General features: G+C 42.5%; 1 protein-coding gene across 1 annotated transcript in view; it reads right to left on the reverse strand.

Annotated features, from left to right (window-relative positions):
* aff3 (AF4/FMR2 family, member 3) overlaps nt 1-22972 on the reverse strand; it is a 36846-nt gene extending 13874 nt beyond the window's left edge. The window contains exons 1-8 of the mRNA XM_061724597.1: nt 22781-22972; nt 19940-19984; nt 10010-10084; nt 8364-8397; nt 8215-8272; nt 6355-6406; nt 4458-4492; nt 4124-4334 (exon numbers count right to left, since the gene is read on the reverse strand). Coding sequence (XP_061580581.1) covers nt 4124-4334; nt 4458-4492; nt 6355-6406; nt 8215-8272; nt 8364-8397; nt 10010-10084; nt 19940-19984; nt 22781-22855 — 585 coding nt within the window. The 5' untranslated portion in view covers nt 22856-22972. The remainder of the gene's footprint in view (nt 1-4123; nt 4335-4457; nt 4493-6354; nt 6407-8214; nt 8273-8363; nt 8398-10009; nt 10085-19939; nt 19985-22780) is intronic.
* Between the last annotated feature and the right edge of the window lie 1485 nt (nt 22973-24457).

The raw sequence follows: 24457 nt of genomic DNA on the forward strand, positions 1-24457 counted from the left end.
ATGGCATTTTATTACATCGTATCTACACAGCTACTACATCACTACTACATCAATACTGCAACACTACTACATCACTACTACATCAATACTGCAACACTACTACATCACTACTACATCAATACTGCAACACTACTACATCACTACTACATCAATACTGCAACACTACTACATCACTACTACACAGCTACTACATCACTACTACACAGCTACTACATCACTACTACACCACTACTACATCACTACTACATCACTACTACATCACTACTACATCACCACTACACTGCTGCTTGATCACTAATACATCACCATTACTACAAACAGCCCATGTGGCATCCTTCCTGTGGCTGAAACGGAAGGATGCCACATGGGCTGTTTGATGACCACGGGGTGCCACCATATGACACACACCCAGGTCTGATCAGCCTGTGGTGGGCCAACCTTGGAAGAGGGTGTATTGTGTTAAGAGGCCGAAACACCTGATGAAGACAAGGCACACAACTGATGACGTGTAGATTTGGTGATGCCCCGCGATCCTGTCCAAACTCCACCCCACCGACTTGTCCAATAGGAGTTATTGTGCTGATACATTGTTAGGGATATTAACAGCTAGTCCTATTAAGAATCCATCACTGCTACATCACTAATACATCAATTCTACACCGTTGCTACACCGTTGCTTCATCACTACTACACCACTACTAAATCACTACTACATCACTGCTACCTCACTACTCCACCACTATTACATCACTACTACATCACTGCTACCTCACTACTACATCACCACTACATCACCACTACATCATCACTACTACATCACCACTACTACATCATCACTACTACATCAATACTATATCACCACTACTACATCACTACTACATCACCACCACTACTACATCACCACTACTACATCACTACTACATCAATACTATATCACTACTTCATCACCACTACTACATCACTGCTACATCACAACTACATCACTACTACATCACTACTACACCACTACTACATCACTACTACATCACTACTACACCACTACTACATCACTACTACATCACTACTACACCACTACTACATCACTACTACATCACCACTACTACACCACTACTACATCACTACTACATCACCACTACTACACCACTACTACATCACTACTACATCACTACTACTACACCACTACTACACCACTACTACATCACAACTACATCACTACTACATCACTACTACACCACTACTACACCACTACTACATCACTACTACATCACTACTACACCACTACTACATCACAACTACATCACTACTACATCACTACTACACCACTACTACATCACTACTACATCACTACTACACCACTACTACATCACTGCTACATCACCACTACATCAGTACTATTACACCACTACTACATCACTACTACTACATCAGTACTACATCACTACTACACCACTACTACACCACTACTACATCACTACTACATCACTACTACTACATCAGTACTACATCACTACTACACCACTACTACATCACTACTACACCACTACATCAGTACTATTACATCACTACTACATCGGTACTACATCACCACTACTACATCACTACTACTACATCAGTACTACATCACTACTACACCACTACTACACCACTACTACATCACTACTACATCACTACTACTACACCACTACTACACCACTACTACATCACTACTACATCACTACTACACCACTACTACACCACTACTACATCACTGCTACATCACTACTACACCACTACTACATCACTACTACACCACTACTACATCACCACTGCTACATCACTGCTACATCGCTGCTACATCACCACTAGTACATCACTACTACATCACCACTACATCATTACTACATCACTACTACACCACTACTACATCACTTCTACACCATCATATTGTCATAATCAGTTAAGTTTATATTGAAGTCCCGGTGCTGAAGGTGGAGGTTTACCAGGTCGTAGGTTTGGTTTCCCTGGTGGTTGTTCTCAGGAATTCCACTTAATGAAATTAAAAAATCATCTGTAGGTCACTGCGGTAAATTTAATCAACTAACTTCGGCGTTTTATGGGATGTGGACAGATCTACACGCACATATTCAGGGTCTACAAATAGCTTATTATGCAATAATAAAAAAAAACCCAGAAGAGTTTAGGTAACGTTACAGATCACGGAAAACACAAAACTTTGTGTCAATCCTCTTCTTAAAAAAAAGTATGTTATTGATTATTGATCATCATAAAACCTCCGGTGGACGTTTAGTTGTAAAGGATTATAAGCTGTGAGGCTGCTGAGTGAAACAGAAGCGGAGCCGCTGAAAAGTTCCTCTGCGCCTGTAAAACCAGGAAAACTTCAGAGCGTCTCAGAGCTCCGGAGATGTTTCCACGTATTTCCTCTTTTACCCCCCAAAAAAACCTTCAGCTGACATCACCAACAACGGTGAAGCAAAACTCCCATCCCATAATGCCAAGGCAGTCAAAGAAAGCGAGAAAGAAAGTAGAAAGTTTTTACTCCAATAAAAAACAAAGAGGCTACTCACAGCTGAGTGGGAAGCTTCCTCCTCCTCGGCTGCGCTGCTCTTTTTCCCCGTCTGGCCAGAAGCTAAATTAAACCTCTACTCCTCAAGTCAAACAGCGAACCCCCCCCCATCTCTCGTCCTCTTTCCAGAGAAGACACTGCATCTCTTGTACCGTCTCGGCTGCCCTCCCTCTCCCCTGTCCCTCCCTTTTTCTCCGTCTCTCTCTCCCTCTCTCTCCCTGGCTACCTGGAACATGGATCTGCTGCCTCCAGGACTCCAACCCCCAACTCTTCCCTGGGAGACACTCCAACGCTCCGTGTAAATGAAAAACACATGGGCCCCCCCCCCCCCGCCCTCCGGCTCTACAGGGGCTGGAACCGGCGCACGTCTAGCCGTACAGTGGGCCGTGTCACACAGGGCCCTCCACTCATAAAAGAGGGGCCCCGGGTCCCCGGCCCCCCCCCGACCCCCATACCTTTAAAAGCCCACCAGGGCCACGCTGCACGCCGGCTCTGAGGGGCTTGTTGACCAGGGCTCGGGATCGATTCAAATGTCAAGAATCGATTTGATTCCGATTCTTAAGATTGATTCGATTCCGATATTGATTTGGGTTAATGTTATTAAAACTGTTTTTTGAGTTGTTGCATGAATTATATGACTGTAGTTATGCAACATATTAATACTAGTATTATATTGAGATTCAATAGCAAGTATTGCAGCTAATGATGCTGTAAGGACCAATCAGCTCCCAGAATGCTGATAGAACTGCTTTCAGAAACATCGTGTGGCAGAATTATCAAACAGATCCAGGGCAATAAACAGTGGCCGTATGAAATCACTTTTCATTCTTTTTCGGTTTTTAATTTTTGAGAATTTGGTTTTAAAAACATTACTGTTTACTCAAGCTTACTCTTAAATTAAATACTTACCTGCTGTACTCTACTGCCCTTATTTTTATTTTTAACAGCTTGTGATTTTTATTATTTTATCTTATTATTTTATTTATTATTTTACCTCCTTTTCTCATAATTTTATTTACTGTACAATTATGTCTTGCTGCTTTTAATGTTGATGTAAAGCACCTTGAATCACCTTGTGTTGAATAGTGCTATATAAATAAACTTGCCTTGCCTTGCCTTGCCTTTAAGCATTTTATGCAAATGTAACCCCAAGACAGTATATAAAGTAATGAAATATAAACACTTTATGCAATTATAACTAAAAACTTTAATGTTTTCATACCTTTAAACATATTTAAAGGCAAAAAGGTACCACTTATTCTCGTGTCCAACAAAACATCATTTTTTGGGCATAAACAAAAAAAATACCAAAAGTTGGAATGTAATGATGAAAAAAAAAAATCGATCTTTAGACATACAAACCGATTTTTAGGAATTAATATGAGAATCGATTTAGAATCGGAAAATCGATTTTTTTCAACACAGCCCCGAGGGCTTTCCCCTACACCCAACCCCTCATTCCTGTGCCCCCCGCCCCCCCACACACCTGCTGTCACCTGCCCTGAGGCCACAGCTCCCCCCGGAGACTTCATCCACACCCTCACAAACATGGTGTTTTACCTCCTGGTTGCTGCACGGCGGCTGCGGGTCAGCAGGTGACGGAGGATCCGGGTCGACCTCTGGACTCTGGCTGGAGCTGCGGGAATGAAACCCACCGCCGCCGCCCCCGGGGCTGGCGCTGCCCGACTCGCCCGACGAGTCGGAGTCCGAGGAGTCGGAGCTGGAATGTCTCACCCGCCTGCCATGTGTGTGCTGCCTCTGCGCTGACAGGCTGTCGGTCGGGGCGGGGGTCGGGTGGAGGCAAACACGGCGTTAGTCACATGACCCCCAACGCATTTCAAAGTCACATTCTCACTTATTAGAGAAGAAAGAGATGATGTTTAGCTGCTGGTACCTGTGTCGGTCCCAGGACGCCGACTCGTGGATGGCCTGTGGGTGGAGGGGGTAAAAACAGAACGTTATCATCTGCTGCAGCCTCCACCCACCTCCACCCTCCTCCACCTCACTCCACCCTCCTCCACTCTCCTCCACCTTCTTCCACTCTCCTCCACCTTCTTCCACTCTCCTCCACCTTCTTCCACTCTCCTCCACCTTCCTCCACCCTCCTCCACCTTCCTCCACCCTCACTCCACTCTCCTCCACCTTCTTCCACCCTCCTCCACCTTCCTCCACTCTCCTCCACCTTCTTCCACTCTCCTCCACCTTCCTCCACCCTCCTCCACCTTCCTCCACCCTCCTCCACCTTCCTCCACCCTCACTCCACTCTCCTCCACCTTCTTCCACCCTCCTCCACCTTCCTCCACTCTCCTCCACCTTCTTCCACTCTCCTCCACCTTCCTCCACCCTCCTCCACCTTCCTCCACCCTCCTCCACCTTCCTCCACCCTCCTCCACCTTCCTCCACCCTCACTCCACTCTCCTCCACCTTCTTCCACCCTCCTCCACCTTCCTCCACCCTCCTCCACCTTCCTCCACCCTCCTCCACCTTCTTCCACCCTCCTCCACCTTCCTCCACCCTCCTCCACCTTCTTCCACTCTCCTCCACCCTCCTCCACTCTCCTCCACCTTCTTCCACTCTCCTCCACCTTCTTCCACTCTCCTCCACCTTCTTCCACCCTCCTCCACCTTCCTCCACCCTCCTCCACCTTCTTCCACTCTCCTCCACCCTCCTCCACCTTCCTCCACCCTCACTCCACTCTCCTCCACCTTCTTCCACCCTCCTCCACCTTCCTCCACTCTCCTCCACCCTCCTCCACCTTCTTCCACTCTCCTCCACCTTCCTCCACTCTCCTCCACCCTCCTCCACCTTCCTCCACCCTCACTCCACCCTCCTCCACCCTCCTCCACCTTCCACCCTCCTCCACCTTCCTCCCCCTCCTCCACCTTCCTCCACCCTCACTCCACCCTCACTCCACCCTCCTCCTCCTTCCTCCACCCTCCTCCACCCTCACTCCACCTTCCTCCACCCTCACTCCACCCTCACTCCACCTTCCTCCACCCTCCTCCACCCTCCTCCACCTTCCTCCAACATGCTCCACTTTCCTCCACCTTCCTCCACCCTCCTCCACCCTCTTCCACCTTCCTCCACCTTCCTCCACATAAATAAATTAAATAAATAAAAATATATATATATAAATTCAAAAAATAAATATATATATATATATATATATATATATATATATATATATATATATATATATAAAATAAATAAACATAAATAAATAAATAAATATATATATATATATATATATATAAATAAATATAAAAATAATAAAATAAATAAATAAAAATATATATATATAGTGCAGACCAAAAGTATATACAGGACTGTCTCAGAAAATTAGAATATTGATTTTCTGTAATGCAATATTGCTGATCATGGTTTACAGCTTAAGAAAACTCAAATATCCTATCTCAAAAAATGTGAATATTCTGGGAATCTTAATCTTAAACTGTAAACCATAATCAGCAATATTAAAATAATAAAAGGCTTGCAATATTTCAGTTGATTTGTAATGAATCCAGAATGTATAACATTTTTGTTTTTTTAATTGCATTACAGGAAATAAAGAACTTTATCACAATATTCAAATTTTCTGAGACAGTCCTGTGTATATATATATAGCACACTTTTGGTCTGTACTGTATATACATACATATGTATATATGTACTTAATGAAATATGTATATATATATGTATATATATTATATATATTGTCTCTACTCTGCCAGCACAGCAGCGTCTGCGCGTGCGCAGCAGACTCCAACATACAGGAAGTGGAGTGTTCGTACCCTCTGAGTGTCGTCATCGTCGCTGCTCAGCTCCAGGTCATCAGCGAGCATCCTGGGAAAAAAGAGCGGTCTGAAAACAGAGCTCTTGCACCGCCAGCTCTGAGACGTCGCTGCAGAAATCAGGACGTCTTACTGACGTGAACCAGCACGCCGGATGTAACGTTACATCCGGCGCCAAAACCTGCAACCCGGTCCCATGTTTGACTCGGAGAGCTCGTTTGATTCTGGTCATCTTTTAGAACGGGTTAAAGGGTTAAAGTTCAACGGTCTGAAATCTTCCTTGAACTCTTGTCCTCTCCTGCCTGAATACGCTATTTTAAGTCCTGCCGTTTTAATGCCCCTCGTTGTGGAGAGGCTTTATGGTCAGAGCAGCCGCCGGCAGGACTCCTGCAGACACGACGCCGCGGAGACAAACAAGATGCTTCAGAGCGCTCAGGCGCCGAGTTACGTCTTTTTAAAGCTTAAAAAGCTGTAAAAAACACTCAAGAAGCTGCAATAATCTGTTGGTTTTAGTTCAATATCCGTAGCATTTTAATTTCATTGAGAAAAATGACAATTCTGTCCTTAATTTCTAATCTTCACACTGGCTCATTTATTAAGTCTTTAATGAAAAAGCTAACTAAAAGAGGAACCAGTTCAGGGAGCAGAAGGTTTTAATTTAACCACTTTACTCTTTAATGTAAAGTTTCACAAGTCAGGAAAGAATTTAGAAATACTCATTTTGAAGAAGGTGCATCTGACGCCTGGAACAAAATACCGCATTTTTAAAGATCAATAATTATAATGTAGTTATTTTAAGTCTCCCAACATTGACCTGTAACTGTTTTATAGCTCTGTTTCCTTATTGTTTCACGTGTTTGTATCTGGATGTTTTATAAAAGAAGGAAGTGTAATTTTACAGCATTTTAAATATTTGACTGAAGTCTTATCACTGAATCTTAGTTTAAACTTTAATTTTATTACTTTACAAAGACATTTCTATAACCGTAAAATATTAATTTAAATGACTTTTTCTTGTGTCAGCATATCTTTTTGTTATTTTATTATATTTTCGCTCTTACCATTGACTCAATGTCCCACAAGAAACAGCCTGTTAATGATTTCTCCCATAAAAATAAAGCTTAGATAAATTAAAGAAACAAATGTTTTTGATAATTAAAGAATAAAAGCCTGTGATACTTTGAGGCGCGTCCAAGCTTACAGGACTGTCTCAGAAAATTAGAATATTGTGATAAAGTCCTTTATTTTCTGTAATACAAAAATGTCATACATTCTGGATTCATTATAAATCAACTGAAATATTGCAAGCTTGCTGATCATGGCTTACAGCTTAAGAAAACTCAAATATCCTATCTCAAAAAATGAATTATTATTATTAATAATAAAAGGCTTGCAATATTTCAGTTAATTTGTAATGAATCCAGAATGAATGACATTTTAGTTTTTTTTAAATTGCATTACAGAAAATAAAGAACTTTATCACAATATTCTAATTTTCTGAGACAGTCCTGTAGATAAATTAAAGAAACAAATGTTTTTGATAATTAAAGAATAAAAGCCTGTGATACTTTGAGCGCCGCGCTGCATGTGTTCCCCGTTAAAGGAGGATGTAACATGCCAACGAACACGAGCGCATCAGTCTTCAGTGACAGCTTCGAGGAACGCGGCGTGACCTTTGACCTCGTCTGCAGCCTGAGCCTCAGCCGTGGGAGGAGTCGGGGCGCCTGCTCCGTTTCACGCTCTGCCCCGCGCGACGCCGAGGCTCAGAGGTTACCGGGACGGACCGACCGGTCGTTAAGGTGATATACTCGCGGGCGTCACACGATCCCCGGAGGGTCGTGTTGCTGCAGGAAGACTTACGATTTGTGGGGGGCCACGTGAGGGTGACGGGTCATCCGCTGCTGCACATCCCCGCGACCTGACAAGCACGTCCAGTCATTAGCAGGGCAAACAACTCGTGCACTTATTAAATTAAAGAAACAACAAACCGTCACCGAGTACGTACTTACTTTGCCGTTGATGTGCCGATGACTGCTTTGCATCCTGGGAAAATAAGAGACAAGAGTAGGGACGTTAAAGGTGTTTAAGAGCTGCAGCTCAGGACTTCCTCGTCTCGGCAGGTCGAAAGTTTCCTCTCTGGTTGTTTTTTTGTGTAAACAGTTTAACACCAATGTTGGAGTAGCAGTGTTGTGCATGAACGAGTTCAAATGAACGCGTTCATTTCTGTGAGAACGTCGAACTGAACGCAACATATTTGCAAATAAAGAACTTGAACTTGTTCAGATCTGCAGATAGAACTGGATGATGCCTCCGCTTATTACGACGGAGTATTAGGGCCAAACTAAGACAAAAAAAAAAGGAAATTACGAGAATAAAGTCATAATAATATGAGAATAAAGTCGTAAAATTACAAGAATAAAGTCATAATATTACGAGAATAAAGTCGTAATATTTTGAGAATAAAGTCGTAATATTACGAGAATAAAGTCGTAATATTAAATATATTATTAATATTGCTTCACAAGATGCTCAGTATTCCTCATTTTAACACAGGGAGAAGACTGCTCTTCCTGTTAGAGTTCTCATAAATTATATTCTCATAATATTACGACTTTATTCTCATAATATTACGACTTTATTCTCATAAATTACGACTTTATTCTCGTAATATTACGACTTTAGTCTCGTAATGTTACGACTTTATTCTCGTAATGTTACGACTTTATTCTCGTAATGTTACGAGTTTATTCTCGTAATATTACGACTTTATTCTCGCAACACTATGACTTTATTTTCTCGTAATTGTACGACTTTATTCCCATTAAATTATGACTTCATTCTCGTATTTTCTCTTTTTTTTTGTCTTAGTTTGGCCCTAATACTCCGTCGTAGCTTATCATTATCTGCGGGAATTTTACACATCGTCTCCCAAAGAGTCCGACGGTAAAAATCTAACCTTTCTGTGCAAATTATGTCCACCTGCGCTGAGAAAAACAAGTCAGAGCGCCTGCTTCGTCAACTTCAAATTTGAAACGTCATGTGGAGTTAAAGCATCTGTCCAGTGTGAGAAAATATCTGCAAGTCCTTAACAATCAAACAAAGTCATCAGGAAAGACCAAGAAGACCCAACAGCCCCAAACGACCCCAGTCCCACTGCTGCACCTTCAGGGGGTTGATTTACCTGCAACAGGGAGACAAACTGATAATGGACTACAATGTTGGAGATTTACAGTCTCCGAGTAAAGTTGAAAAGCCACTAGGACAAAACATGATTGTACAGGGAACAGTTTTAGGATAGGGGGGCGTTTCATTCGTACTTCTCACCTAAAAATATTGAAATGGACTGAATTTGAACTAGTTCAAAGTGAAAATGGTGAACTATGAATGTGAACTATTCATTTTTTAAACTATGTGAACTGAACTTTGAACTAGTTCATGAGAAGTATGAACTTGCACAACGATGTTGGAGTACCACCAGGGTCGATTTTAGGACTCCTGAACTTATTTACGCTGCTCCTTTTCCGTGTTATTGAAGCCGAACGCCTGCAGCGGTGCAGGTTGCAGAACCCTGACCCAACAGTCGCCGGCTTCACTCGCTTCACCTTCACAGTTAAAGTCATGAAAAAAGCTGTGGAAGAAAAAAAAACCCACGTACCTTGGAGTTGTAGAGGATCCGCTGGGCGTGGTCACCTGCCAGGGCCTGCTGCGACGGCCAGGACTGGGTCATCTCCTGTGGAGCAGAAATGGGAGGGGCTTAGAGGTGGAAAGGTGTCACGCTGATGAATGAATCCTCACATTGATTGAAATTCTTTATTCAGTCACATCACACTACAAGCATTATCAACACACACATTATTGAAAAAATAGTGACTGAAAAGGCACAGGCAGAAGCATAGTGCTTATATTAATGCCTGCCATACATACGACAACAAACAATAGCAAAACTACAGGACTGTCTCAAATTAGAATATTGTGATAAAGTTCTTTATTTTCTTTCATGCAATTAAAAAAAACAAAAAAGTCATACATTCTGGATTCATTAAAAATCAACTGAAATGTTGCAAGCCTTTTATTATTTTGATATTGCTGATCATGGCTTACAGTTTAAGATTAAGATTCCCAGAATATTCAAATTTTTTGAGATAGGATATTTGAGTTTTCTTAAGCTGTAAGCCATGATCAGTAATATTAAAGTAATAAAAGGCTTGCAACATTTCAGTTGATTTTTAATGAATCCAGAATGTATGACATTTTTTTTGTTTTTGTACCATTGCATTACAGAAAATCACAATATTCTAATTTTCTGAGACAGTCCTGTATATCCAGATGCTCTTTGTTTTGGTTTATGCTACAGTCTGCTCCTTTTATCATATTTTTTATTATGTCTATTTTAACTATTATTTAATTGTGTTTTTTTTCTCTAAAGTATTTTTTGTTTTACTGTCTGAAGTGTATCATAGAGGGGAGGCCACTCGATGAGCCCTCTCAGGTTTCTGACCTCTCCAGCACATTTTCTTTTATATTGTTGTTTTTTTTTATTACTTTTTTTATTTACTCTAAATCAGGGGGGTCAAATGTGCGGCCCGTGGGTCGCATGCAGCCCGAGAGAGGTTTTCATGTGGCCCGCGAGAAGTTTCCAACGCAAAAAAACGAAATGTTAATTTACTAAAAAGGAAGGCATAAATAATTGCCATGAATCGCAGCATATCCGATAATATATTTCTTCTACAAATCCATCGTTATTCCACAAATAGAGCAGTTTTCGACATTTTTTTTGTTTTTCTAGAATGCATTTGCCGATTTTATTTCTTTGTAGACGGTTGTTTATTTTTATTAACTGACTACTATTACTGTATATATCTTCGCAGGAAAAATATCACTGCTAAAAAAGATGATAGAAGATATTTATTTGGAGAATTTCAGTTTTGAATACGAGGATAGTGACAAAGTAAAACAGTTAAAAAAGAAGTGCTGACTTTTTCGGCACACTGGCGTAAATATCCGCGCCAATTTTTAAAAATAAATACACTTAATTGTACTGGAAAAATCTCTAAATCACAAAGAAACACTCTCGGATGTAATAAGAAAGATTTTGCTTTTAATTAAATTTCCTATAAAAAAGCGAAATATAAAAAAAACGTACTTTTTTCTGTTTATCTTTGTAAAATGATATTAAAAGTATCTTACATAATTTGAAAAAAAACGAGAAATTTCAAGAAAAGATCCTGAAGAAATATATTTTACATAATTAGAGTGTAAACAAAGTGCATATTTCCTTTAAAATTAACTAAACTGATATTGGATTAGATAACAATAGTAAAAAAAAAAAGAATTAGAGAAAAAAATTTCCGCACCGTTTTTGTTATTTTGAGCGTGCGGCCCGCGAGAAAAAAATTGGTCAAATCCGGCCCGCCAACCAAAATGAGTTTGACACCCCTGCTCTAAATGCATTCCATTGTATTTAAAAAATCTAAAGCTGTCTTCAGGAAATTCCTCCTTTCTCTTTTATTTAGGAGGAACTCATCTTTCCCTCCACGTCTGGCAGCCGACTCACATCATCACCGGGTCTGGAAGTGAGTGAGAGTGAACCTTCCTGTCTGGGGTTCAGGTCGGTGACAATAACAACGCCTACAGTAGCTGCGATAAGTCGTCGTGTGGTGAAGCTAAAACCTCAAACCGGGGGCTGCTGCACGTCTACGCCAACAGGTGCCTGTGAGGAGAAGCTGCTTCTCTGTGAATGTGAACGAACTGAAACTGTGATCTGACACGCAGGCATGACTCTGCACTTTAAGAGGACAGATCAAGGTAAAGAAATCGCTGCACAGTTGTTGCTGAAACGTGAGAGAAAAGCACCGGTGTTCTGCCAGATCCATACTACCCGCTGAGAAATGCTCCTTTGTGGTTCTGCGCATGCACACAGTCAATTTTCAAAGTTTGATTGCCGCGCCCATCAGTTCTTGCACGATGTAAAATTGATAATATGGGATGTTAAGTATTTGATCCTTCAAAATACACTACCCATGACATGAATTGCATTACACTTTGTGAACATTATACGATAAAGAGAAGAACAAAAAATAATTCTGTCGCTTTATTTAATATTCATTCAGTCATTCACCTTTATTTATCCAGGCAGGTCATTGAGAACATTCTTATTTACAATGACGGCCTGGCAAGAGACAAGCACCACTTGGGGGAAAAGGAAGTGGGCTACGGAGTAAAACATAGTAAAATTGTAGCTCTACAAAGGTAGAAAACCATTAGGTAGCATTTTTCGGCAAAGCAGCAGAAATCGGCAGAACACCGGCAATGCGGCTCGTCGCCACACGGCTCGATGAAGGAGATGAGTGTAAAAACCATCAGGTGGTTCAAGCTGCAGCGGGTAACCGCCTCGTCCCCGCTGCAACAACTGCAATCACACGTCTCTTCCTCTGTGCAGTTTGCATCGTGCAGGAGACGTAAAGGAGATTTCCCTTTTCTGAGCTGAGCTGTCTAACCACCTTTTCCACCAAACCGGTTCCAGAGCTGGTTCTGTATTGAGCTAAAACAGTCTCATAATTCGCAAATGCACACACCGTTCAACGGCTCTGATTGAACGGCCCGACAAACCATCTCTGATTGCGCTGTTTTCTTTACCGAGATCACAAGAAAAGCAGAGCAGTGATCTCCTCTCCATCCCGTGTTGCTGTCTTGTTTATTTATCTTTACTTCACCAACTCCAAATATTGAATCACTTTTGTAAGCGAACGACGCGAACGCAGTTCAAACAGCAGGTGTATCCGCCCCTTTAATCTGATTGGTTTACGAGTAAGTCGTGTTTTATCCACTGCTCTGCGTCCCCCAAGTGGGATGCGCTCTTATGATTGGCTGGAACAAAGGAAGACATGTGATTGGTCGCAGATGCTTCCGTGTTAAAAAAATGTCAGGGGAGTCTCAAAAGTCACACGCAAATCCAACGCAGCTCACAGACAAAAAAAGTTTGTAAATCAGGTAATATTTGTGTGTGCATCAAAAATACATTTGTATATCTTGTCCTACGCACGTGTAATTTGTTCTGTGCATTTGTGAAACTTGTCCTGTGCATTTGTGAAACGGTGTGTGCATTCGCGAATTATGAGACTGTTCTAGCTCCATAGTTCTGAGCAAGTGCTGGTGCCGGTTCACAACTCGAACCAGCTGAGAACCGGTTTGTTTTTCCATAGCTCGGGTGCTAAGGTTCAGCCATAACAACATACACCTTAAATCGACAAAAACAAATCTTCTCTTCCAAAGAACGTTGTCCTGTTCTAGAAGGATTCAACACAAAAACAAATAAAAATGACTCCAGGCTCCTAATGGATCCACTGCGAGCTGGAGTCGCTGGTCTTCCTGTGCACATTTGACCATCTTTGCTTGTTCTCCCCCGAGAGTTGTCTGGGTCATGGAGACAGCTCTTATGTTAAGGTGATACCCCTTTTCCACCAAACCAGTTCCAGTGCTGGTTCTGGTTCACAACTCGTTCAACTTGCGAACCAGCTGAGAACCGGTTTGTTTTTCCACAGCTCGGTGCTAAGGGGAGCCACGTCATTACATCACTGCAAACGTTAGTTACGTCACTGCATTTGCGTGAAAATTGAAGCATTTGCTCTAATATGTACTAGGTCCACGTAGCCCCTCCGTGGATCACATCACTAATGGCGCTTTTACACTAGTACCTACTCAGCCCGACTCGACTCGCCTTGCCCTCGTTTATTTTCGATACCCAGATGAGAAGTGGCGGGTTGCTGTGACGTATTTGATTGTGTGATCTAAACAGAGAAGACAACAACACTAAAGATGTAGAACCTGGAGGAGATGATAGATGTGCTGATGGGTCTGTGGCTTGTGTTTGATATCAAGTTAAAAAATGAGAGTGAGAGAAGCTTCAAGCAGTGACGCGCTGTCTCTGCGCTGCTGAAAAGTCCGTTTGTAGCTGAGCAGCTATGAAGTGACAGAGCTCCTGGTAGATCTGGTCGTTCCTTATCGCCCGTCTAGATCCCTTTTTAATTCTCTCCTCAGCACCAGGTTTATGAACATCTGCACCTCAGAGTTGGATCACCAAACAGACTTTTGCTGCCGTTGCTGGTCGAATAAATTGAACAAGAAGCCGCGAGTTGCTCTTTCGCTGATTTCCGCCTCCTGACTCAGACGTCTGACTCCAACCCCCCGACCAATCGGTGGCCTGTAGTGTGATGACATCACAGCCCGACTCAGCCGCTTAGAACCTCGGCAGAATAGATAAAGAAAAAGTATCTACTCAGCACTTTAGACCCCTAGTGGAAAAGCGCAAAACGGAGACGAGGGGAGTCGGGCTGAGTAGGTACTAGTGGAAAAGCGCCATAAAAGACAGGTTGTCTCCTCCTCAGACCCATGACTCTTTGCTGCATCCAGATTCATTCTTATTTGAAAATGTCTCCATCTCCCAGCCTTGCTATTGCCGTTGGTCTTAATAACTCCGCCCCCTCCGCTTACGTAGGTCCTCTGGACCAGGAGTCGGCAACCCGGGGGTCCAGAGCCGCATGTGGCTCTTTAGCACCGCCCTAGTGGCTTCTGGAGCTTTTTCAGAAATGTTTGACCTTTTTTTTTCATTTTTTTTTCTTTTTTTCATTTTTTTCTGCTTTTTTCTTTTTTTCTTCCTTTTTCCTATCCTTTTTAATCTCGACATTTTTCTCAAAATTTTGACTTTTTTCTTGACATTTTGACTTTTTTTCTCAACATTGACTTTTTTCACAAAATTTTGACTTTTTTCTCGACATTTCAACTTGTTTTTCAAAATTGTACTTCAACATTCATCTCGACATTTTGACTTTTTTCTCGACATTTCGACTTTTTTTCCTCGAAATTTCGACTTTTTTCTCGACATTGACTTTTTTCTCGAAGTGCATAATGAAAAAAAAAAATCTCCCCCCAGTTATAACTAATATAGATACATGCATTATGTGTTGCCTTCATTCTAAGGCTTATACAAGACTATTCTTTTTTTGCGGCTCCAGACATATTTGTTTTGTGTTTTTGGTCCAATATGGCTCTTTCTACATTTTGGGTTGCCGACCCCTGATTTAGACCAGCAAAGAGTTGGTGCTACCTTGGAACCGGGTTTCTGGCCCGGAGCCAGTTCTTTGTCAGTGGAAACAGAAAGCCCGGTTCCAAACTCAGCACTGGCCCAGAACCAGAACCAGAACCAGAACTGATTTGGTGGAAAAGGGCTATGTCAGCGCTCGGAGGGAGCCGGCTGAAGCAGCTGCTGAAGCGTGAGTGGTGAATGAGAACAGGAAACACTGCTGGCAGGTTCCCTGACTCTTCACGGTTTGTAAAAGTGGTTAAGTGTTGACTGTACGCTGCACTGTACACATCTACGACAAGAGAAAACAAGCGTGGCTCGCTTCCTCTCCAGTGTCTCGCTGCTGCTGATTTCTTGTTTGCTGTGTTATTGCAGCTCAGAGGAGGTGGGGGGGGACGTGGATGTATTTATAACCTCTGAAGTGACTGAGCCAGACAGGCGAGGCTTTTATTTGTTTTTAATTAACAGAAGTATTATCTTTGAGCAAAGCAAGATGCTGCAGAAGCAAGAGTGGCGGTTGAGGCCTGTGCGGCTGAGACGGAGCCACCGCAGCGCGAACAACAACCTGCTCTCTGCTAAAACCACTTTTACGTCACTTCTTCGTTGGCCGGAGCTTTAAAGACTTAAATACAATAATATTTTGAAGAGTCCCATCACATCTCCCAGCTAGGAATGGGCGATATTTTACTGTCCACGATAAACCGTCAAAAAAATTCCCCACGGTGAGAATTTGTCATCTCACGGTAAAAATGATAAATTCCTGTTGATGACGTTTTTGTGTAAAGCTGATTTATGGTTGTGTTAAATCCATGCACAATCTACGTGAAGGAAGGAAGGAAGGAAGGAAGGAAGGAAGGAAGGAAGGAAGGAAGGAAGGAAGGAAGGAAGGAAGGAAGGAAGGAAGGAAGGAAGGAAGGAAGGAAGGAAGGAAGGAAGGAAGGGAGGAAGGGAGAAAAGAGGAAGGGAAGAAGGAAGGAAGGAAATAAGGAAGGAAGGAAGGAAGGAAGGAAGGAAGGAAGGAAGGAAGGAAGGAAGGAAGGAAGGAAGGAAGGAAATAAGGAAGGAAGGAAGGAAGAAAGGGAGGAAGGAAGGAAAGAAGGAAGGAAGGGAAAAAAGAAGGAAGGAAGAAAGAAAAGAAGGAAGGAAAGAAGGAAGGAAGGGAAAAAAGAAGGAAGGAAGAAAGAAAAGAAGGAAGGAAGGGAGAAAAGGAAGGAAGGAAAGAAGGAAGGAAGGGAAAAAAGAAGGAAGGAAGGAAGGAAGGAAGGAAGGAAGGAAGGAAGGAAGGAAGGAAGGAAGGAAGGAAGGAAGGAAGGAAGGAAGGAAGGAAGGAAGGAAGGAAGGAAGGAAGGAAGGAAGGTTTTTGTGTAACAAACATGGCGGATCTGAGTCATTCCAGTTTTGCAGTACAGGTGTACTAATTTAATTAATTAATTCAATTTAATTGGTGTAGTTTAGTAGTATTTAGTATCTTTTAGAGCAGCGATTTGGCTCCAAAGACTGAATGTGGTGATAGATTTATAGTTACAAAGGTGGAGTTGAATTGGTATTTTTTTTATCGTCATTTTTATCGTTATCGGGATAAATACCAGAAATTATCGTGATACATTTTTTAGTCCATACCGCCCATCCCTACTCCCAGCATCATCGTCTCTCCATCATGAGGCGATGAGGTTAGATAACGACCACGAGTCCGTCTGCTCTCGTCGGCCGGCAGCAGCTTCCTTCTTTAACCCTGTTTTTATATTAAACGCTGAACCCGGGGCCGTGGCGGCGATGGCTTCCGTGCAAACGCACCCTGAGAGTGAGTGAATAAAGGATCGCACGCCCCCAAACTTTTAGCTCATTTATTATCCGTTATCTCCGGAGGAAAGCAGGACGCTGCGCCGCATCCAGGCGGCACTCGCTGCCGTCGCTGCCTTCGCTCCGGCTCTGATTGTGATCTTCCTGATTAGATTCCCTGAAGTTGAGCTGAGACGAAACCAGACCTCGGGGAAGCTGGCGAAGCCTCGTCGGAGCTCGGCGGTGGCCTGATCTGACCCCTCGGCTGCGTCACCACGGCGATGCGCAGGATCACGGGGGGGAGAGATGGGTACCAGGTTCATCACGTTACTATAACCGGTACCTGCACCACCTTCACCTCCTCTCCCCTCCTCCCTCTTCCTTCCCACTGGAGGGAAAGTGTTTCCTTCCTTCCACTTCATTATCCCTCCCTGGTCACCAAGGACACGACAGCAGCTCTCACCCTTTTCCTCCTCCGACAACAACAAAGTCTCCCAGGGGGAGGTCATGTGATCAAGTGGGAGGTCATGTGATCAGGTGAGAGGTCATGTGATCAGGTGAGAGGTCATGTGATCAGGTGGGAGGTCATGTGATCAGGTGAGAGGTCATGTGATCAGGTGGGAGGTCATGTGATCAGGTGAGAGGTCATGTGATCGTCCCTATCCATCGCTCCTGCCGTCCATCACACCGGGAGGAGGACGTGAGACGGACCGTCCATCAGCACATCTACTACTACTAGTGGTAGTAGTACTACTACTAGTAGTAGTACTACTACCAGAGCCGACTGGGAGATTTGCGAGGCCCTGTGCGAAATGGCCGGGGGGGGCCCTCGCGTGCGCAAAATTTTTGGGTTTTTCGGGTCGGATCGGGTGTCTATCTGCGCAATTTTAACTCTCCAATTAGCAAAATACTGGATACCTTCCCCTGCCTCATCATCATCTCTTGCCTCAACGCGGGGCCCCACGGCTGCTTGAGACCTGGTCGGATCGGTGATTTTTGTAACAAATTTGTCTAACGAGGCTTTCAGAGAGGCATTAAACTCTTCAATTTTCTTTAGTTTTTTTGTTTTTTAAATTCCCTGATGGAAATTTCCTGAATCTGTCTCGTTCTCTCGACATTGTGTGACAGTTTGTTCCACAATCCACCTGTCTGGATCAGAGCACCTTGTGTCTGCGCTTGGTCTGATCAGTTGTATGGAACAACAGACACGCGCATCATTGCACATATATTTATTGATATGCACAGACTAGTTCACATTTAGGTCTGTAATGGAACGTGACTGTTGATATTTATAAGGGAAAAAAGAAAAAAAAAAACGAAAAAAAAAAAATTGAAAAAAAAAACCGGCCCATAGCGCGAGGCCCCGTGCGGTCGCACGGTTCGCACATCCCTTGCGGCGGCCCTGACTACTACTACTATTACTACTACTACTACTGTCATTACTACAACTACTACTGCTACTACTGGTACTACTTTTACTACTACTATCATTATTACTACCACTGCTACTACTACTACTAATGTCATTACTACTACTACTAGTACTACTAGTAGTACTACTATACTACTACTAATGTCATTACTACTACTACCACTGCTACTACTACTACTACTAGTACTACTATACTACTACTACTGTCATTACTGCTACCACTACTAGTAGTAGTAGTAGTAGTAGTAATGACAGTAGTAGTAGTCTACTACTACTACTGTCATTACTACTACTAGTGAAATTTTAAGAAAACACAACCTTTTAACTTTTGAAAACTTTGTGAATTTTAGTAGTCTTAAACTGGTTTCTAAATGTTTACATAATCATGTTTCACCCCTGTTCTCTGAAGTGGTTATTAGGCATCAGAGCTCTGGTAGAGTAACCATACGGGCCTGCACCAATGGTGACTGTCGTATCCCAAAGTATAAGACCTCTTTTGGTGAGTCGGTTTTTTCTGTGAATGGTGCAAAACTCTGGAATTCTTTACCGACTAATTTAAAATTAGAAACGTGTGGCAATATTTTCAACAGAGGACTCAAACTATTGCTCAAGTCTAAACAACAGTGCCAACATGAATAGGTCAGGTCTGGTTCTGCTCTTGAATGTTGTCTTTGCTTTATATCTTATGTCATCCTCTAATTTTATTGTATATCATATTATATTGTATTTATATTATTTTTTTAAAAGCCTCCTGTGGACAAGTGTTGCAAATTAGCATGTATGCTAAAACACTCAAACAGTGCATTTGGTTTGTCCTATGTTATTGTGATGTCCATACCAAATAAAGAAATATAATAATAATAATACTACTACTACCACTGCTACTACTACTACTACTGTCATTACTGCTACTACTACTACTACTACTACTACTACTGCTACCACTACTACTACTACCAGACTTCAGTCCACTTCTGTAGCCACTAGACTACCACTCCCCCATCTTCACATCTAAACCAACGAAGCTCAAAGGCCAGTAAACTCCCAGATTATTGTCTGATGAATCAGGAACATGTGGGAGTAGGAACCTACTTCTGGTCGGACAGAAATAAAAACCAACCATATTAAAATATCATCATGAACCTGGAAATGGGAGAAACTGCTGGAGTTTCTCAACATCATCTGCAGCTGAACTGATGCAAACATCTGTAAGGTGCAGCGGCTACTTCCTCCTGCTGGTCCTCACAGATACAGTCACACTGAAATACAAGCCGTGGGATTATAGAGTTCCTCACCTTGAGAGTGTCTCTGGCACCGCTGACGCGTCGGCTTCTCGATACCTGTTCCAACCCGAGGACAGAGGACGTTAGCGGAGGAGAAGATGAGGAAGACTGAAAGCTGCTGAGAGGTTGTGACACTTCAGAGAAACTCTCAGATGCAAATTTCAGATGCAGCTGAAACGTCGGTGGACAAATATAGACTCACAAACGCAGGGACAGGAGGTAGATGAACGAGTCAGTCTTTCATCGGTTACTCATCACGTGAACTTCTAATCATCTCCTCAGTCCTCACACACACACACACACACACACACACACACACACACACACACACACACGCACATCACTTTCTGTGTTGAATTTCCCGCCTCTTTTCTACTGCATTTACAACTCTGTCTCACACTTTACTGTAACGCTTGTCTTTTCCTCCCTCGTTCTCTCTATCTCTCTTTCTCTCTCTTTCTCTTTCTCTCTTTCTCACACACACATGCACAAACATGCACACACACACCCACACAGCGATGGCGACAGTTGAAAAGACTTTTGGGTTCGTTCATGACTCATGTCGCAGAAATCAAAGCTGCAGACGGCCGTGTGGATACCAACTCTGATGCTAACAACTTTCATTTTCCATCCCCCCTCCTCCCTCCCTTTTTTCTTTCTTTTGTTAAAAGAAAAATCATCTTACAACTTGCATCTACAGTGAAACCCAGGAACTGTTGTGTTGTGTTGCCGCTCTGTGTCTGTGTGACAGCAGGAATCAACCACTGTGCAATAATAATAATAATAATAATTAAAGCTGCAAGCAGCGATGATCGGGCCCTCGCGCTTGCAATTTTCCCCAATAAAGGTCAAGGACTCAGAACTAAGTCCGATAACACCCATGACGCTTTATGTCAAACCATTGAAAAGTTATGGCAGAAAATAGGAACTATCAAATATCGACCAATCAGCTACTAGTATCACTTCCTGTCTAATGTCAAAGTTTGGCGCGGCGCCACGGCCTCGCCATTTCACGCAAACTCACGATTTTGAGGACTTTTCATCGTTAACGTCTTTTGTGTCTCCTGACCGAGTTTTATGTCGAACGGACAATCCTGCTAGGAGGAGTTCGTTAAAGTACGACACGTGAAAATGGCATAAATTGCGCCAAAATTACATGATTAATTCAAAATGGCCGACTTCCTGTTCGGTTTCGGTCATGGCAAGAGAACACTCCATTAACAGGCGATAATAATCTACTTTTGACAATAACTATTTAGTCTACAACTCTACATAAATGATTCCCATGACGTGAGTCATGTGACTAATGTCAACTTTAGAGCGGAAAAATGAGCTAGCTACCGGTAGCTTAAGATTTGTTGCGAAATTGACTTGGCTATTTCATATTTAACGCTAGTTAGATCTGAAGGATAAATTTGTGACAATAACGAAGCCTAAAGCTGGAGATTTCTGCTGCTATTACTACTACTACTACTAGTAGCAGGATTGATTGATTCCTTAATAAATAAATAAATAAATAAATATGTTAATAAGAGACATTTGTCTATTTGTCTATTCCCTCTCTGGCATGTTCAAACTTGGCCAATGAAGCTGATTCTGATTCTGATTCTGGTTAGTCCTGCATTTATAACAGTAAATCATAAAGGAATCATATCCCATAATGCATTTAGGTTTTTATTCATACTTATTTGTGTCTGACTTGCAGAAATGCTGTATTCTGATTCAGGCCTTGTACTTCCCTGCATCTATCTTCAGTGCCATCTGCGTTCGCCTCCTCTGGAGTGACTCACCGGTCAGAGTCTGCAGACGATGTGTGTGAAAACATTCTGACTCAACCACCAAGCAGTTATGACGCCCGGGGCTGGAAATCAAACACACGAAGGCGGTGCAGGTCCTGCACCGCTGAAATCATCCGTTCACAGGACCCTTTTAGCGGCACCATTATCAGGTCTAATGCGTCTCACATGTCGGTGCCTCCAGGCTCCAGCGGCAACGGCTCTGCTGCAATACCCAAATGAGGGGAAACCTCCAGAGGCCCAAAGAGAAACCACAACCCTTCAAAACACCTGCAACCAGCAGCATGGAGCCACGTCTGACTGCAGCCAGCTGTTGCATTCTTAACGTGGCTGCAATTGCTGAAGTTATGCTCAAATCCAGACTATTTCCAGCACTTTTCATTGGTGCTTTCCACTTTTATAATCCATACTGGAGCATAAAAACTCCAGCGCCATTGTTAAACCGGTATGAATAATTGATATTAGGCTAAATATATTTATTCATCCAATCAAAAGTATCATATTTCTTCTCTAGATTTCATGGATTTGTACAAACTGGCTACACTGAAAAAGATATAACCTTAGCTTAATTTAAAAAAAATTATGGTAATCTGTCACACCTAATAGTTTAGTGTTGACTCAGTATAAAAAATTCATTTAGCTTAACTTTTTATTTCATATACATTATTTGTCAGAAAATGTAAAGACTGCGCATGCGCAAATAATACTAAATAAAAAAAAAATGCTTTGATCAAAATGAGAAAAATCAATCTGGTAATTTGTTGTCAATTTATATTATAGTAAAGTAAAAAAAAAAAAAAAAATTCACCGATAGATATAAATTAGAAAACTTAGTTTGAATAAGCAAACTAATATTTTTCAACTATTAGAATGAGAAAAAAAATAAATGGTTGGTTTACATTTTTCAGTGCACTTTAAACACGAGTTAATCTGAAATAAAGAAAAACACCGACAGACTCGGTCCATGAAAGTCCCTGCCTGAACCGTCAGAATCGCTGTTATCCCTCACAACTTCTTCTTGTTTTTATTCTAAAGAGGATAAAACCTTTTCTCTCACCTGAGAATAAGCGCATCGGAGCAGAAAGCAGACAATGGAAAGTTTCCCGTTGCCAGCAGCGAGGGCGGTCGGCATGGTTCCCCGGTGGTCAGAGCCCTGCTGCGGGGTCCATGCCAGCCGGGATGCGGGGCTCCCCTGGCGGACGCGCCGGGGTCGCCGGTCCGGTTCGTGTCCGTGGGGCGGCGGGGGTCCTGCGTGCGGCCGCTGCGCGCTCCGTGTGTCTCTGCTGGGGCGTGAAGGCGTGGAGACGCGGAGACGCGGAGCCGGGCCGGGAGCGTCACGGATGACACACACACGGCTCACGCAGCAGGATCACGACTCAGGACCAGGGAGGGAGTTCTGGAGAAACCAACACACCCTGGTGCTGCTGATGGAGTTTACATGACAGGAAAACAGCTGATCGATCAATAGGTCAATAATAGTATTGATTGGTAATAGAGCTTCTCAAGAATGTGAAGTTCCCATCATGCAGTTTCATCCTTTAATCTGATGAGGATCTGCATCTCTGTGCATCTACATCCCCCCCACTACTGACATTACTACTACTACTACTTTTTTTTAATTATTATTTATCATTTTTGTTTTTCAAAATGAAGACAGGAACAATAAAAAAAAAAAGTTAACAACACCACATTTCACATAATCAAAAAGAGAAACATTACAAAAAAAAAAGACAAGGGGGTGGGGGGAAGGGTTGGTACAGATAAACTTAAGGGATGATGGATCCTCTAGCGTCAGTTCAGGTCCAGCTCTAAAAGAAGAATAAGTAAAATAAACTAAGAAGCATGTGACCAACACAACAGGTCATATTATTATTCCATTATTCTCAAGTGTTGTCTAATGACAGTCCATGGGGCATATTGGTCATTTTCATTGTCTTTGAGGATTGAGGTTGCCTTTTCCATTGACAATAAGTCCAAAAAGTCCTTCAGTCCTACTACTACTACAACTAATACTACTACTACTACTATTACTGTCATAACTACTACTATTACTATTCAACAGAGTTTAACATGTTCATCACCAAAACTAAAACCTGGTTAAAGAAAAATCTAAACTGTACTCATCTGGGGCGGCAGTAGCTCAGGTAGTAAAGCGGGTCGTCCAATGATCGGAAGGTCGGCGGTTCGAATCCCGCTCTGTCCCAGTTTGCTGTCGTAGTGTCCTTGGGCAAGACACCTTACCCACCTTGCCCCGTGTGAATGTGTATGAATGTTGGTGGTGGTTGTAGGGGCTGTTTGGCGCGATATGGCAGCCACCCTCCGTCAGTCTGCAGGGCTGTCTGTGGCTACAAATCTAGCTACCACCACCAGTGAGGATGTGTATGAATGAATAATGATCTCTGTAAAGCACTCTGGGTGCCTTGAAGGAAGCTATATAAAACGTCGTCGTCGTCGTCATCTGTAAATAGTGTGTATATTTGTGTGAGTGAGGAAAGGTTTTATAACATGTAAATGCAATATTGCATTATTGAATTGTATGGTCTTTTTAATCCATGTATATGAATTTTATGTTGTACTGCAATGTTGTGGAAGAGAATTAGCACTAGCTATAAACGCTAATACTACTACTACTACATCAGCTGCAAGCTTGTGACTGCATTGTCCCTGTCAAATAAATAAATACAAAAAAATACTACTGTCATGACTACTACTACTACTACTACTTCTACTACTA

Source organism: Cololabis saira, chromosome 6, assembly GCF_033807715.1.
Source record: "Cololabis saira isolate AMF1-May2022 chromosome 6, fColSai1.1, whole genome shotgun sequence".
Taxonomy (NCBI): domain Eukaryota; kingdom Metazoa; phylum Chordata; class Actinopteri; order Beloniformes; family Belonidae; genus Cololabis; species Cololabis saira.